The sequence below is a fragment of the Erythrolamprus reginae genome, chromosome 5 (assembly GCF_031021105.1).
Source record: "Erythrolamprus reginae isolate rEryReg1 chromosome 5, rEryReg1.hap1, whole genome shotgun sequence".
NCBI lineage: Eukaryota > Metazoa > Chordata > Lepidosauria > Squamata > Dipsadidae > Erythrolamprus > Erythrolamprus reginae.
In genome coordinates, this window is record NC_091954.1 from 35,438,737 (window position 1) to 35,452,091 (window position 13,355).

The 13,355-nt window shown below is 38.0% G+C and overlaps 1 protein-coding gene across 2 annotated transcripts in view; it reads left to right on the plus strand.

The window, feature by feature from the left end:
* The window catches only part of HECTD2 (HECT domain E3 ubiquitin protein ligase 2), a 74,052-nt gene that overhangs the window by 27,013 nt on the left and 33,684 nt on the right, over positions 1–13,355 (plus strand). For both annotated transcript variants that reach the window (XM_070752357.1, XM_070752358.1), the window contains exons 6-10: positions 4,848–4,912; positions 6,245–6,290; positions 6,918–7,027; positions 7,561–7,709; positions 9,094–9,217. In XM_070752357.1, the coding sequence (XP_070608458.1) occupies positions 4,848–4,912; positions 6,245–6,290; positions 6,918–7,027; positions 7,561–7,709; positions 9,094–9,217 (494 nt within the window). The remainder of the gene's footprint in view (positions 1–4,847; positions 4,913–6,244; positions 6,291–6,917; positions 7,028–7,560; positions 7,710–9,093; positions 9,218–13,355) is intronic.

Genomic DNA, 13,355 nt, shown 5'->3' on the forward strand with positions numbered 1-13,355 from the left:
TATATTCATTTTAAACAGAGAATACCTGTAGATCTAAATAATTTTCCAATAACAAATGCAAATCATTGTATCATGTCTAACATATCTAAATAATATTTTCAGACTGAAATGTTTCTGAATTTTAATTAAATTCCACATCTCAAAATAGTTATAGATATTGGTCTAGTGGCAAACTATTTATCTGTAAGCGCTTGAAAAAATAGTGATTGCTTTTGGGTCTGTGAAATTCTGCAAACTGTACAGAGATACAGATGATTCACTTGAAGTTGAGACAAAATCATTTCTGTAAAAAATTGCATGGGAAAATGAAATATTATCATCTCTTGGAAGTGGTTGGTATCGATTATATGTTTTATGTATTTATTTTTAAATGAACTGGTGTGCTGATTCACAATGTTTTGTGAATTCTCTCCCTCTTTCAGTTTCATTCCAAATACTCACTTGACTATACTGTAGACCCTAATCAATGTTGAATGGTCAGCCGTTCATTTCTAAAACTGAGATAAAGAGAAAAATACTATGTTGATATGAAATTAAATGAAAATATCAACAGTTAAGTTATTTTCTAGCACAAAAGAATAGAGAAATAAAAAAAATTATATGTACAAGAATAAAAATCACATATGTTATACAATACAAATACTTTTATAGATACATTGTACTGTATCTGAAGAATTTCTAAGAAAATACTCATCTGTTTACATGACAGTATAAATCATACAATCTTCTTCAGCACTAAATTATTATTCATAATTAGAGATTGAAAATAATTGCTGATTATTGGGCAACTGATTGGGCAATTCCAACTGAGATGACAGGGGTAGGTCTTACTGTTGTGTGGGATGAATTTGAGGCTGTGACTCCTGAGGATGTGGACAAGGCTATGGGAGTGGAAAGTTCCTCCACGTGTTTATTGGACCCATGCCCTTCCTGGCTGGTTTTGGCCAGCAGAGAGATGACACGAGGCTGGCTCCAGGCTTTGGTCAACACCTCCTTGATGGAGAGGTCCTTCCCACAATCTCTAAAGGAAGCGGTTGTAAGACGCCTCCTCAAGAAGCCTTCCCTGGATTGAACAACTTTTGTCCAATCTCCAACCTTCCATTTGTGGGAAATGTTGTGGAGAAAGTCCTTTTCAATCTGGCTTCAGGCCTGGCTACAACACAGAAACAGCTTTGGTCACCCTGATGGCAAGCCTGAGCTAGAGGTCACTCCTCTATCTTGGTGCTACGTGACCTCTCAGCTGCTTTCGCTACCATTGACCATGGTCTGGATGGGAGTTAACAGGGTCAAGCTTAATCTTGACAAGACCTAGTGGCTGTGGGCATTGCCTCCGAAAGATTCCAGTAATTGTCCATCTTTGGTTCGGGGGGAGGAATTACCCCACTCAGAACGGTTTCGCAATTTGGGTGTCCATCTTGATCCACAGCTAGGATTAGATCATCATCTGACAGCTGTGACTAGGGGGACCTTTGCACAGGTTCGCCTAGTGCATCAATTGCGACCATCAGGAGGTTCTTCTCACAGTCACTCATGCCCTTTTCACCTCACACTAGGATTATTGCAATGCGCTCTACATGGGGCTACCCTTGAAGAGTGTTTGGAGACTGCAGCTGATCCAAAATGCAGCCACGCAAGCTGTATCAATCCTCCGTGGACTGCACTGGCTTCCAATTGGTCTCCAGGCTCAATTCAAGGTGTTGGTTATTACATTTGCAGTCCTATATGGCTTAGGACCAGACTATATTCGAGACCACCTCCTACCGCATAGTTCCCAGTGACCGATAAGGGCCCACAGGGTTGGCCTTCTCTGGGTCCTGCTTGCTAAACAGTGTCGGCTGGCAGGCACACGGGAGAGGGCCTTTTCTGTGACTGCTGGAGCTGTCTCTTTGGAACCCAGCCACCTTCCGAGTTCCAACTGCCCCTATCCTACTGGCCTTCAGAAAACCATAAAGACCTGGCTTTTCTGGCAGACCTGGGGTCATTGATCAGATGGTACCCTATCCAGATCTGATCTGGAAAGACATGCATTGTTTTTTAGCTGTTTTGGTTGTTAATTGTAGGTTTTAAATTGTTTTATACTGTTTTTATAGCGTTTTATACTGTATTTTTTATCTATTTAGCTGTGAGTGGGGCAGCATATAAGAATAAATGAATGAAAGAACGAACGAACAAATGCAACTGTTTTTATAATGCTCTCTGTACTTTGAGCAGAAAAGAGAGAAAATAAGGAAGCGGGATAAAAAGAGATTTCTAACACATATAAATACCAACTACACAAAATTATTTTGAAATATTTAATGAGATTTCTAATTGTAATTAAGTTTATAGTAAAATTAAATCTGGATTGAGACAGTTTGATTTTTTAAAAGGGCACTGTGCACCTCCGCAAAATTCCAAATAAATTCAGAGTCTCCAGTTCTGTATTTGACACTATAATGCAATTTAGAAAGACAGTTTTGAAATCTGATTTAATTTGGAGATTCAATCTAATTACACCCCTAAATTTCTGAATCTGTATTTGTATAGCCCTAAACTTTAGACCGTATAATATAACTAAAACAAAAAATTATAAATAATATTATCATGCATGAAAATAAACATGATCTATCTCGTAAATACTTAGGGGTAAGACCTAATTTTTGTAAAGTTTAATATTCATAGCAATATAGGATATATAAAAATCAAAATAATAATTACTTAGGGATGAAGATGATCAACAAATGCGTTGTTGAGTTACAGCAATTTATCTACCTACATAAGAGTGAGAAATTTTGAGTAATCACTGCCACCTAGCTTCAAAATATTTAAAATTATTATCTTGGGATATTAAATGCTAGTGATTTATAAATATGAGAAACATTTAAAAGTAAAATTCTACTAACAATTATTTACTCCTTAAGAGCGTGTAGAAAACTATGATTATTTTTTAATTGTAATATTTAATAGCTCAATAAGTAGAATTCAGATAAATAGGTATGACTAAAGTCCTATTCATCTGTATTATGGAACAAAGTAAAATATATGACTAAATGTGCTCACTGTCCATTAATTTAAATGTCATTTAGTCTTACATGCTCTAGCTTTGCTACCAAAAATACGCTGCTCAGAAAAATAAAGGGAACACTTAAACAACACAATATAAATCCAAGTAAATCAAACTTCTGTGAAATCAAACTGTTCACTTAGGAAGCAACACTGATTGACAATCAATTTCACATGTTGTTCTGCACATTCAACTTTGTATAGAACAAAGTATTCAATGAGAATATTTCATTCATTCAGATCTAAGATGTGTTATTTGAGTGTTCCCTTTATTTTTTTTAGCTATTGATTGATGGATGGATTTGGATTTGGATTTGGATGCTGCCTCTCTCCGAGGACTCAGGGCAGCTCACAATATATATAAAGAGACAATAGTAAAATCAATCCAATTAATACATAAAAACAATCCTTAAAAATCTACTTTATTATATATGCAGTAGTTAAAAAAAGAAAGTATGAACTGATCTTCAGGTTAAAAACACATGGTTCCCAATTAGCAATCTCAGTAGGTAGCTAGAAAAATAAACTAAGAATATCTGTAAATAAAGTTACCACAAAACATTGAGTAGAAATGAGAACATCAAACACTGTCCGAAAGCTTTACTCGTTGTTGAAATTGCTTGTCCACTGCAAGTGATAAAGCTTGAAGGAAAGTTGTCTTTATAACATTAGGAGATTGAATATACAGTGCATGGGCTAGAAAAGAAAGCTTTCTTAGCATACGGCCACTAAGTCCTTCACTTTTCCTTGAAATATCTTTTATATAAACAGACTGAAAGAACATCTGTAAATTCTGACAAGATAAATTACTCCCTTTCTCCATCAGAGAAAAAATACACCTTTTCCTTTAGTCATAACTTTCAGCATTATGATTTAGTACAGCGGTGTGAAACTCAAGGGCCTGTATCTGGCCCGCAGATTGCTTAGATCTGGCCTACAGATCAACCCTGGAAACAGCGAAGGACCAGCCCACAGTGCCTCAGCCAGCAAAGATGGAGCTTGGGAGTCCCACCACCCAAGATCAAACACAATCCTAAAGTGGCCCTCAATGAAATCGAGTGTGACATCCCTGATTTAGAATGTTATTATAGGCTATTCTGTAATTAAGTGGTACTATAATGAAATTGGTGTTTTACAATGAAATATTTTTCCTAAAATAAATCTATAAATGGAAAATAGACATTTTGTAAAGTTTTAAATATAAAGGGATTTTTCCATTATAATAAAAACTATTATCTTTTAAAAACTGGAATCTTATCATCCATAATACATATATTTATCATCTTTTTTCCATACTTACTTATCTATGTGTATACATAGTGTGTGTATGTGTGTTTATTATCATCATCAGTCTCAGAAGTAACATTTGAAAATGATCTTAAATAACTATTTAAACAATTATATGAACATACAAAAGTATCTTATTGCCAGTAGAAAGTGGTAAAAATTGTTTGTTCCTATGCTATGATAGAGCCCAGGAAACTGATTGCCCTACTATATAAAAATAAAAATCAGTTTACCGGTATATCAGTGAGTTTCAAATAGAAAAATTGAACTTAGAAAAGAGATTTTGAAAGAGATTTTGGTAATTTTGAAAAAAAGTTACATTTTGAGATTCCTTCTACATTTCAGAATTACAGTGTGCTTTAAAATATATATGGCATTTAATGTAAATATTTTTAAATTCTTGTTTGAACAATTGGGATCTGACCACTTTGTAATAATAATAATAATAATTGTTTCAACTGTGCTATTGATAAAAATAAATTTGAGTTGCTGTTTCACTTCTTTTTCATTTGTTCTAGCCTCACGATATCCAGAAGTGTGTCCTAAAAGGAATAATTAACGGTTTATTGCATGAATGGAAAGGGTAAATACAACTAACTTTTATGTATCTCTATAACATGACATTTCAATTTCCACAGAATTTGAACATAACTTATTAGACATAACAGCTGGTTTAATGCAGTGGTTAATGTGCTGACCTAAAAACCAGGAGAATGTGAATTCTACACAATCCTGCCTTAGGCACAAAAGACCTCTAGGTGACTGTGGGCCAGTCTCAGTAAAACCCACCTCATGGGGTTGTTATGGAAACAAGAAGAGAAAGGAGGGAGTTGAATTGAGTAGTTACATTGTTGATCTTTCAATTCTCGCAATAAGTCTATTAGCAGATATCAATATTAGGTCTCTGAGAATGGAGAACATGTTGGAAATGCCAAATGACTATCGGAACATATCATATGTGGTGGGAATGCCACAAAGTAAGGGATTATTGGGAGAAAATTAAACAATGGCTAGAAGAGATTTTAGAGATGAAACTCAATCTGAGACCCGAATTGTTTTATTAGGAATAACCATTGAAAAATATGAGAAAAATAAAGTATACTTAATGTTACATATTTTAACTGCAGCAAGAATAGCATCTGCCAAAAATGGAAAAACAAAGAAGCTCCTACAGAAGAAGAAATCTTGTTTAAAATTTTAACATGCGCAGAGATGGACAAACTGATGTTAGAATTAAAGGACAAATTGGATACAGGTTATTTTGAAACCTGGAATAAATTATATAATTGGATAGAGAGGAAAATCAAGATTAAAGCTTAGAAAGTATAATGGAGAAGTTTTAAATCTATTGAAACTTAAACAGATATTGGAAAATTAATGGAGGGGGGATAACCAATGTATATACTGAATGGACCATCATGTACCTTTCCTTTTCTTTTTGTTATCTGTCTGTATTGTGTTATATTATTATGTATATGTTATGTTTTTAAAATTTATTATAAATAAAAAAACTTTTTATAAAAAAATGATATGTCCCTGTACAAAATTGTGACATATTTATATTCTCTGTATCTCACAATTCACAAGCTTATTAATATATAATTTTAAACATGTGAGTTTGATAAATAAAAACTCACATGAACAAATGCAAAACGTTTTCTCTTTCTGATGAAAAATCTTATTCAATTTTATAGCTCCAGAGTGTTGCATATAACTAGGAATAATTTTGTCACATAACCTGAGACTATTAACATCTATGTGATATGCCTTTATATTTATTCTTAAATTAAGCAACTACATCATTTAGGTACAGTCTAGCTAGTAAAAAATAGCTGTAATTCCACTTAACTATGCATGCATGAATTCACACTCTTAGATTGTGCGTTTCATTTTCCACTTATTCATGTTCTTTCAGACCACAAACAAAAGATGATCTCAGAGCATATTTTGTTCTTCTACAGGTAAGAAGGGGGAAAAGTATTTATTCAGGGGTCTTTGTAGGCCAACTTTTGTTGCTTGTGTATCTTCTGGAGTGAAATTTATTGAGGGGAGCTTTTATCTTGACTGGATTTTGTTCATGTACAAAACAAACTTTGGCACTGCTGTGTTTAAAAGGTTATTGCTGTGCTGAAATAGTTCACTTTTGAAACCAGTGAATTGGCTTATATGTATGCTTTTATCCCAGTGATATGATTAGAACAGGGATAGCTTCATCTTATTATGTTTCTAGCTTAATTGCATCGTTACTCAACAGCACTGTTGTGTAAGATTGCTTGTATAGCAATTAATCATTGACAAAATCATACAGTACTCTATTTTCAGTGCAAAGGAAAAGAAAGCCTTTTAACTACTAGGGATTTTGTATGGTTAATTCACTAAATTGAATTCATTGATGAAATCATCAAGAGTCAGAGGAAATGTTACTTTTTAAAAGGAAAATAATCATAAAACAATCCATGTGTTGCTCCACAATGAGTTGGATTGGGTTATACTTTAGCAGAACCAATCCAAATAACTTACTTATTATGTCAGTAATATTTTTATAATTTGAAGACAGATAGTTTTTTTGTTTTTTTTATCTTTTTCAGAATCCTCTGTTTAGTAACACAACAACATATGTAATTTTTGCTCACTTGCTAAGACAAATTGCTGCTTTACCCGAAGATGATCATCACTACCTAATTCACTGGTTTAAGAAGTAAGGCTATTATGAGTTTTATGTTTTCAGTTATTATATATAGTTATTATTTATGTATGCTAGTCAAAATACCCTGGAGTACTCACAACTATTGAAGAAAATCTTGCTAAGACTTATGAACTCCATGAATTATGTTTTATATCAATTAAACTTTATTCATAATTATTACAACAGAAGTATTAATCCACACAATCTAGTGCAATGAAGTATCCTGACTTTCCCAAAGTATTGGACAAGGAAATTCTGTGCCTAAATCAAAATGTAAAACCCACTAAATTCAACGACATAAATTCACCAATTTATAGTTATCTAGTTATGACTACATGCAGAATTCGCAGCAATATGTTAGAAAAAGTAACTGTTATGTTTCATAGAAATAGTTAATAATTCTGCTGAATACATTTTCTCTACAATATTTATATTCCTCATGAATATTTTGTAGAAATATTTTGTGGCCTGTTATTAAGAAGAAAGAAGAAAGAATTCTATTAGCAACTCATGCTATTATATAACAATATTAATATATTTCATAGGATATCACAGAAGCAATTCAAGCAAATTATAGAGCGAATCATACAATTTATTTCTTTGCGTCTGTTTCCGGCAAAACCTGAAGATTTGCCTCCTATGGAGAAGTGTACCTGGTGGATTCCATCAGCAACCAAAGTTTTATCTTTATTTAGTAAGTTAGTTTAGATGCAGTTAATATTTTCTGAATTCTCATAGCTGTAGGGCATTAAATCACCACAAATTATGTCATTTTAAAATTAGTCTTTTTCTCTTAAAACCAACATATTGCAAAAAAGCAGAAAACATTTCAAAAGAACATATATGTTTAGTTTTTATATGGTACGGTATTTTATAATTATTTTTAGCCACTTTTAAGAGAAAATATTTAAAGGTTTCAAATTGTAATAGTAGTAATATTTCTAATGGTTTGGAGGATTTGTAATTACTGTACAGCTATTACAAAGAATGCTATTGTAAATTAATATATTACAGCAATGATCCTGTTTCACTTATCTAAGAATAAAAATGAAGCTGTTACTTTAAAAAGAATGCTGCAGTAGCTTAAGTATTTCTTTTTATTAATTTATTAAAAAGATCAGGATTACATACAGTATTTATTGACTTACAACGATTTGTTTAGTGACAGAAGTAACCACATTGCAACATCCCTATTATCAAAATGCAGGTGCTTGGCAATTAGAATATACACTGCTCAAAAAAATAAAGGGAACACTCAAATAACACATCCTAGATCTAAATGAATGAAATATTCTCATTGAATACTTTGTTCTGTACAAAGTTGAATGTGCTGACAACAAAATGAAATTGATTGTCAGTGTTGCTTCCTAAGTCGACAGCTTGATTTCACAGAAGTTTGATTTATTCTGTTGTTTAAGTGTTCCCTTTATTTTTTTGTGCAGTGTATTTATGACAATTGCAGAATCCCAGGGTCATGACATCACTATTTGTAACCAGCTCATCTGGCTTCCAACAAACAAAGTCAGTGTGGGAAATGTTTAATAGCTATGGCGAAAAAAGGTCATAAAATATACACTGCTCAAATAAATAAAGGGAACATTTAAAGAACACAATATAACTCCAAGTAAATCAAACTTCTGTGAAATCAAATTGTCCACTAGGAAGCAACACTGATTGACAATCAATTTCACATGCTGTTTTACACATTCAACTTTGTACAGAACAAAGTATTCAATGAGAATATTTCATTCATTCAGATCTAGGATGTGTTATTTGAGTGTTCCCTTTATTTTTTTGAGCAGTATAGTAAGGCCATTTCTTCTAACAACTGTTTTGCTTAGCAACAGAAATTTTGGGCTCAGTTGTGATTGTAAATCAAAGACTACCTGTATGTTTCCACCAAAAACTATGTAAACATTTCTGGTTCCACTCATACTTTTAAAAGTCTAAACTTATCCCTTCTGTTAGAGAATATTGTTGCATCAAAGAATATTATTGGTTTTTTTACAAATATTAATTAAAAAGAATAATGTTTGGTTGCCAAACATTATTACTAATAACTAAATATGTCATTGCAGATGCTTCAAATAGTCTAGCTAATCCTTCTCTTATTCCATATACGGATTTTTATAATTCTACGCTAGATCATATTGATCTCATGGAAGATTATCATAACTGGCAGTGTTATGGAAATTCTCAAAGGTAAGGGATTATTTATTTTTTTAAAAGGTTTAATAGTTTTTATTTATAAAATATCCATTTTATAACACTTTATTAGTGATGCACAGGTTATCAACCTACACCAGATTATAGTTTCCTTACAATTTTTCTTTAGCCTTTGGTTCACATCAAATTTAATGTGTCATGTTCTGACAGCTAAAATGTGTGTGGGGGGGGGAGGGGGGGTTTCAAACTAAATTGCATATCCATTCACAACAAAACTGTACAGGGTTTTTTTCCCAGTATTTGGAATCAGTTTATTCTCCAATGCACTGCTGCGGAGAGTCCAACATGGGCCTGATTGGCTAGGGACTGAGTTAAATTAGAATAATTATAATTAGCTCCACCCCATCACTACCCCCAATAGCTCAGTCTTAAAAACTCAGTCGTAGTATAGGGACTAGAGTTTTCTTCTTCTTCATTGTTGCTTGTTTCATGTATTAAATTAATGCCTTAATGTTTTTTCTTCTTTTTCTCTCCTTCTCTATGCAGGTATCCAGAGAAGATAGAAGACCTCAGGCCCCTGCCCTCCGTGGGTATAGCCTGCACCCAGTTTACCTCCTCAGGGCCTCTGAGCACTGCCCAGAGGTTTGGGCCCCTACTGGACCAGGTCCCTGGCCTCCATGGCAATACCTCTTTCCCTCCCCTCCAGTCGAGCATCCAAGGTGGCTCAACAGCGGTGGTGAGGTCCCTGGCCTCCGTGGCCATACCTGTTACAGATACCACGGGTGGGGACTTGTAGCCCCAAAGGCAACCCCGCCCCCCTCATACCGCGGCTCCTCCGGCAGCCTTACCTAAGGGAAGTGAGGAGAGGAAAGAGCCTTTCACTAAAAGGCTCGGAAAGCCTCGAACGAGCAAACGCGCCGAGAATCAGCGGCGGCAATGGCGGCAGACTCAGCAGGGAAGCGGATCGCCTTACAGCTGACAGGCGCGCTACTCTAAAGCCGCCTGCAGCAGCTACAGCACCCGTCACGCGGTGAGCCTGAGAGGATACGAGGAGCGTCTGGAGATTGCCCTCCTCAGCGAGGTCCTGCGCCCGCCATTTTTGGGATCCTTGGGCGCTAAAACAGCTGCGCCCACCATTTTGGGCATCAAATCAGTTGGGCCCGCCATTTTGGGCGCCAAATCAGTTGCGCCCACCATTTTTGCCAGGAAGCCATTCCGCCCGCCATTTTGGACCCCTGGAAGGTCAGCTCGGCCCCCTCACGAAGCTCAGAGAGCCATTTTGGGTGCGTCCTTCAAGCCTCACAGCGAACAGTTAGGATTGTCCCAGTACATTCCTGTTCCTGGAAGGACTCTGAGCTCATTTATTCTGCAGATTCTGTGAGTACAGATATACGCAATGGCAGATCCTTCATCTGACACCCATATTGGGGATGGAGGAAAAGGAGGAGATGGACAGTGGTCCAGATCATAAACTGTCTGAGGACGAGAACCCTCCCTCAAAGCAACCGGTTTCTATATCACTCTTTAAACCGGCACTGTTCAATGTCTTCCTAAAGAAGGCCAAACTAATCACTGACATCAGCAGCTCCTCTAAACCACCAGAGGCGGCAGCAGGCCTCCAACCAGCGGCTCACCTATTTTCAGAACAGCAGAAAGAATCGAGACACATCCCGTCTTCTCAAATCTTCGTTGAAAATGTGAAGAGACCTTGGCAACACCCGGCAGCAGCACTAGGACCCTCTGCGATGGACCGCCGCTTCTATACCTTCGAACCAGAGATAGAGGAATTGCTTCAATTTCCCACCATCGACCAACCAATAGCCAGTTTGGTCTCGAACACAATAGTACCATCAGAGCTTGCCGAAGGGTTGAAGTCAGATGATCGGAGGGTCAAGAACCTAATCTGCAAAACGCTTCAGATGGCCGCCTGGCTGCTGAGAGCAGCCTCAGCCACATCCTTTCTAAATAGAGCCTGTATACTTTGGCTCCAAGACAGGAAAGCCAAGGTCAGACCCGAGGAGGGTCGTCTACGACAAGACCTGAGTAAGCTAATACTCGCTTCTGAATTTTCAGCGGACTCCACGCTGAACGCGGCAAAATTTGCTTCCAGAGCGATGACCACAACACTTGCCTCCAGATGCTTACTCTGGTTAAGGACTTGGCAAGCAGACGCCAAGTCAAAGTGGCGTTTAGCTTCCGCACCTTTCAAAGAAAGCCAACTGTTTGGGGACTCACTTGATAAGGTCCTTGTGGAAGACAAGGATAAGCGAAAGGTGCTGCCAAAATCCGCCAGACGATCCAACAGATGTCAGACTCCCTTTTTCCATAGGCAGCCCTTTCGACAGTACTCTGCCTTGGCGAACTCCCAGTTTCCAAGTTCGTATGCACAAGGGGGATACAACCAAGGAAACTTCAGAGCTGACAGAGGATTCAGCAACCGAGGTAGACAGTATCAGCAGTCCAGGAAGCCCTTCAAGTACAACAACAAGAAGGGATTCAGAGGACAAAAATGACTCGGTGAGAGACATTCCTATCGGAGGATAGCTCCAGTCCTTCTCCCAGACTTGGGAGGACATCATGAGCGATATGTGGGCGCTTACCATGGTATCCCAAGGGCTACGAATCAACTTTCTCAACACGCCTCCTCAACTATTCCTTCCGTGCCCAGAGAGTTGTTGCTCCCAAAAAAAAGCACTCCTACTTCACAATGTGAACCATCTGCTCGATATTAGTGCCATAGAACCAGTTCCACCGGGCTGGGGTACTATTCCATAGTCTTTGTCGTACCCAAAGCCTCAGGGGTTGCAGATTGATTCTCAACTTAAAACAACTCAATCTCTATGTGATGTATTTGAGATTCAAAATCCACTCCCTACGCACCATTCTCTCAGCAATAAGACAGGGCGACTGGTTGACCTCCATCGACCTGAAGGAGGCGTATCTTCATGTCCTGGTGCATCCCGAACATCGGAAGTACCTCAGGTTTTGTTTCAACAACCAACACTATCAATACCGGGCGATGCTTTTCGGCTTCTCATCCTCACCAAGGACATTCACCAAATTATTGGACATTCTGACAGTGTCTCTCAGAGCTCGTTCTATTCGCCTTATGGCATATTTGGACGACATTGTTATCCTCTCAAAGAACCCCAAGCGGGCATGGGAGGATCTCGAACTGACCATCCAGACATTGCAGTATCATGGATTTTCAATAAATCTACCCAAGAGCTATTTAACACCAACTACGTGTTTATCACACTTGGGCACAATAATAGACACTCGAGCAGGCGAAGTGTACCTGTCAGACGATCGCAAGCAGAGGATCCGAGGTATGGTAGCGTTTCTCCGTCACCAGAAACGAGTATCCCTAGCCTTTCGGTTTCAGGTATTAGGGACATTCGTCTCGTGTATCGACATTGTTCCTTGGGCCCACCTTCACACCAGGCCACTTCAATGGTTCCTACTACCCTTTCAACGGAACCGAACCAGTCACTCCACACGTTTAGTGAGTATAACCAAAAAGGTCAAGCTCTCCCTTCTCAGGTGGCAATCAGCAGCGCTTCTTCATGGTACCCCCTTCCTGAATCAGAAGGAAGTCATCATCACCACAGATGCCAGCCTTACTGGTTGGGGGGCACACGTCGAAACACAGGTGGCCCAGGGATTATGGACACACAAGGAACTGGCAGAGATAAACATAAATTTCCTGGAGTTGAGGGCCGTGTTCCTAGTCCTTCAAGCCTTTCAATCACAGAGCCAGGGCAGGCACGTTTTGATACTCACAGACAATGTGGCTACTCAATCCCACATAAACCATCAAGGTGGGACGAGATCGGACAGGCTAATGATGCAGGCAGAAGCCCTAATGACTTGGGCAGAGATAAATCTCCTCTCGCTGCGAGCCGAGCACATTTCGGGTGTGGACAACATACAGGCGGACTGGCTTAGCAGATCGACTGTACATCCAGCAGAATGGTGCCTGGGTACGGAGACCTTTCAGGACATTGCCAACAAATTCGGTATGCCACTGGTGAACATGTTTGCCACACCACAAAATACACAGCTGCCTCGCTTTTCCTCCCGTTTCCCCTCACCGGGAGCCAAAGGGGTCAACACCCTGAGGTCACCATGGCCAGCAGGTCTCCTGTACGCCTTCCCGCCAGTGTCCCTCATT